We start from the raw sequence: 4,346 nt of genomic DNA, 5'->3' as shown, positions 1-4,346 counted from the left end.
TGCTGGGGAAGCATGGGTGCTTTGGGAGACGTTAGGCATTAAACTCCCAGTGGTCAATCGCCCGTTACTGGCTTGTGTGTGTGTGTAAAAGGGAGTATCATGCCTCCCGCTTAAAGGCTTCTATTTTTGTGAGAGAGGAAGAGCTGAGGGATATCCTGTGCATTAAAGGCTCCCCCTACTTATTAACCCAGCATTTAGCAGCAGGATGCAGGCTGAAGCTCAGTCAGAAGAAACGACTCAACCTCCGAAGAGCAATTAAAATCTTGCACTGGAATAAATCATGCGCCGCGATAATCCTGTTAATAAAACGCAGCTTGTCCTGACACTTCACTCATGCAGCAAACCAGGATTTAATGCGAGCGGAGGTGGTGTTAGGCAACATAGAGGGGAAGAAAAGTCTTTCCCTCTCTGCCGCTGGACACGAAAATGCGGTTACCTTTCCCCTGCCTCTCCGGCTGCGCTCGGCGCTGATCCTCTTGGACTGCTAATACTTCTCCAGCGAGCCCGCTAATGATTTCTTTCCCTGGAGTGAGCAGGCATCATTGAATTACTGAAAGCACTCGCAGCAGCAGCAGCAGCAGCTCGGATGCAGAAGCCACCAAGGCTCGGTGCTTAATCAAATCAAGGGGTGGGGAGCTCGCCAACCCGCTTACTATTTTTAACCCCTTTCTCCAAGTTAGCCGTGTGCGGTTGCTAAAGGGGAGGTTTTTATTTAGATCCCTTTTGTGGCAGCGTCGCTTCAGTTTTAAGTCGTCGCGTGAAAGCTTTATCAGCAATCAGCGTAGATAATACACGCGGTACGTGACGGTTCTTGCGATGTGCTCCTGTTCTTGCGCTGCGCTCCTGCTCCCCTGCGTTCCTCCTGCAGGGCCTTTGTGAATACCTGTGGGTAGTTTTGTGTGTTCCCCAAGCCCGTGGGGTCTCCCTCTTTTGTTCAGCTTATGTGAGATGGAGATTTGAGGACTGGTGTGTACTTGGCCAGCTGAGTCATTTCTTGGTGGAAACAAAATGCAGTGGAGAAACTTTTGTTTGCCTATAGCCTGGAATGATTCTTAATTTTCTGGATGTGCGCTGGGGAAAAGATCCATCTCCTCTGACCTATAAATGCCCTCAATTTGCTCCTTTATTGCAGAGTATTTCCCATAGCGGTTAACATAGGCAGCTCACTCCCCACACCAATCCTGCATTCATTATTAATTACCTGGAGGGAGACTGGCTGCTCCGCCGTGATGTTTGCACTTCTTCCTAGACAAATCTGCTCAACTTTTTTTTTTCCTTCCCCCTCCCCCTTTTTTTTTTTTTAAATAGCATATAAAACCGTGAAGAAAAGTGTCGATTTTTAAGAAGACGTCATGCTTTCTGCAACTCCCCTGTATGGCAACGTTCATAGCTGGATGAGCAATGAAAGGGTCCGCATGTGTGGAATTAATGAAGACAGGTAAATATTTAAGCTTCTGGCAAGTTAAACCACACTGTAATTCTGCAGTGTGAGGTCTCGGAGTTTGCTTGCTTCCCCAATACTGGAGCAGATAGCTGCCGCCTCGCATCAAGATCAGCCCAGCTTGGAGAGAGGGCAGGAGGGGAGAAACAAAACGTGCCTGAGAGTGGCAGAGCAGCCGCTGATTTACTATTTAACAGGCAACCTGGGTCAGTGAAGCGGGGACGCCCTTTAAAGAGATTACTCCCCGAAGCAGCCTTTAAACGTGCTTTTACAATTAATTTATTATTTCGTATTTGTGAAGGGGAATTAAACCAAATAGTGCATGTGTTCTGGCGGTGACTCTCTAGGGCAGTGGGGCTCCTGCCTGCAACTCGGCGTTTCCCTGCCTTGGGACCAGCAGCTTGTCCTGTGAAATAGGAACAGTGGCCTTTCCATCTGCCACAAGTGAATTTCCCTTCCTCCCCACCTTTTTTTTTTTCCTGCTGAATATCATCCATTTGATGCTTAAAATCACAGGCTTTAATAATTTTCCATGGGGGGACGTGGGCACTGGCTGATGTCCTCTTCCTTTGAACTCCAGCTTTTTAAAAAGCAAAACGACGCTGAACAGAAGCTGCAGCTATGCGCGTGGTACTTTGTGCCAATTTTGTGTGGTTTTAGTGTTTTTCTGTCTTCTCTTTGAGCGTGTGTTCTCTCACTGTTGTGTGAAAAGCCTCCAAGGAGCTGGAGAAGGTTCTTGGTCTGTGCAGGGGGTTCTGATTGCAAGCCTAAGCTGAAGGAAAACGGCCAAACATCTCACTTTGTACCCTCCCTCCCTGCTTTCCTCCAGTTATTTAGAGATAGTGATTTCATGTGCTGCTTGCAGGAAAGGTGAATCTTTTAAAAACAAACACATCAAAGTCGCATTTCTGCTGTAAGGTGATGATGTGCCTTTAAACACTTTGATTGAAAGGAGTTCTTATGGGTAATGCTGAAACTTTCCTTCTGCTGCATGTCAGTGATTTTTATCCCAGGGATTTGAAATTTGGCACTAAAGTATATTCTTTATCGGTGCTTTCTGTGATAACAAGTCCCAGTGCTGCAACACTGGTATGGCACAGATGTGCAACTCCCTCTTCACCATGGAACAGCTGATGTTTGTATGATATTGGCGTGTGTGTTTTTTCTCCTCATTTCTCAACCTTTATGGATGGTACATGAGCAAGGTATGTGTAAAATGAGATATTCCCTCCTTGGAAAAAGAAAAGGTCAAAGGGAAAAGAGAAGGCCTTGACAAAAATAATTTGCATTGGAAGAGGCTACTCTGAGTTGCGCTTGGTGTGTTCTTAGTGTCAAAACCTTTAGTGCTTGTTTTCGTCGGTCCTTGCTTTCTAAATAGTTGCTGTGCATAGGTACACAGAAGGATAAAAATGGCATTATAGGGGACTTCTCAAGGGGAATCAAAATATGGAGGTGATAAAATCTTTTACTGATATGAGATGCGCAGGGTGTTTTCAAGTAGTAAGCTTCCGTTTCTTAATAGGAAAATTCCCGTTAATGATGGCGATGCACCGAAAAGCAGACTGGAGTTGAGGGAAGAAAATCACCTGAATCACAGTGTGGTAAGAAGTTAATAGCTTCATGCTGCAGTTGAATCTGTGCCTGTCCTTCCTGCTCCGACTCCTACCCCTGGGTGTTATTACGTTAATAATTTTAAGAAATGATTAAAACACCTTTCTGTTGCAGCTCTAGCCAAGCTTGGGCACACGCGAGTTGATTCTGTTTATTTACCTTGTTAATCTCTTGCTGCTGCCTTTGTGGTATTGTGTTGCTGTATGACATCATATTCTTAGTTTCGCTCTGTTACGAACGCTGTCGTGCAGTGTACCCACATGTCTAGTAAAATAGTTCATGTAAGCATTAAGTACGTCAACGTTTCAGCAGAGTCAGTGGTTTTCCCCTCCTTTGAGCACGAATGGGGAGAGGGGACGAAATTCGGTGGTGGACCTTTCTTCATGCTGCATGCTCAGGTGCCTCACGCCATGAATTGTGCAGTGGTGGCGAGCCCTGGAACAAAGCTGCAGCAGAGGGAGAGGTTGTGGAGGAGGAGGAGGAGAGGCTCTCTGTCCTTCTCTTCCTGCTCCTCATGCCTCAGCCCACACCCCCTTGCTCTGGCAGGGCTGGAGCCGAGGAGCTGGTTGCCACATGGGAGTTGTGCCACTGAGTATTGTCTCTAGGCCACTTCTGGCTGCTTGGGCTGTGGATCTTCACGCCTTTGTTTCCAGCCGATGAATTTTGGTTGCAGAAAAAAATTTGTATTGACAATCGCAGTGGTATATATTGCTCCATAGGTTCCCGTTCTCCTCTGTTTCCAGTGCGATCAGCCTCTGTATGTTTTCACGATGAACAGTGTGTTCGCTTTGGTATTGTTTCTCTTCCTGAATGCTGATGTGTCTGTACCTTGAGTGGCCGTTGAGTTAGTGAAATGTGAAAGTAACATACTTCTTGTTCTGTAAAGGTGGATGCGACTACAGCACATCGCATTGACAGTCTCGCAGCTCTGAGTATGGACAGGTCTGGACTCATGAGAGAAGGACTCAGAGTCCCCAGTAGTATTGTCTATTCCAGCTTGTGCGGACTCGGCTCGGAAAAATCACGGGATGCTGCGAGTTCAATAGCTGGGCTTGGATTTACTCCTGAGCGAAATCCAGAGATACAGTTTAAGTCTAATCCCCCTGAAGCAGTAGAAAACGCAGCTGTCTCCGGAAAAGCCCCGAACGGCTTCAGCGCTATATACAAAACACCACCTGGAATACAAAAAAACTCTGTCCCCACGGGTGAGCCGCTGGGTTTGGACCGAGCTGTGGGTGACAAGCAGAGTCCCCTCGGTGTCAATGGTGCTAGTTACCTAAGGCTCCCATGGGTA

General features: G+C 46.8%; 1 protein-coding gene across 1 annotated transcript; it reads left to right on the top strand.

The window, feature by feature from the left end:
• Nucleotides 1-1,306: 1,306 nt before the first annotated feature.
• On the top strand, nt 1,307-4,343 carry LOC104274919 (BCL-6 corepressor-like; the record flags this gene model as incomplete). Its single annotated transcript, XM_009870695.1, has 3 exons — nt 1,307-1,438; nt 2,964-3,042; nt 3,939-4,343. Coding segments are annotated over exons 1-3 (570 nt in total), but the record flags the coding sequence as incomplete, so codon positions are not given.
• Nucleotides 4,344-4,346: the final 3 nt, after the last annotated feature.

This window comes from Apaloderma vittatum, unplaced genomic scaffold, assembly GCF_000703405.1.
Source record: "Apaloderma vittatum isolate BGI_N311 unplaced genomic scaffold, ASM70340v1 scaffold41945, whole genome shotgun sequence".
Classification (NCBI taxonomy): Eukaryota; Metazoa; Chordata; class Aves; order Trogoniformes; family Trogonidae; genus Apaloderma; species Apaloderma vittatum.
The sequence above is the reverse complement of the archived record's forward strand: the minus strand, read 5'-3'. Positions and strand labels throughout refer to the sequence as shown.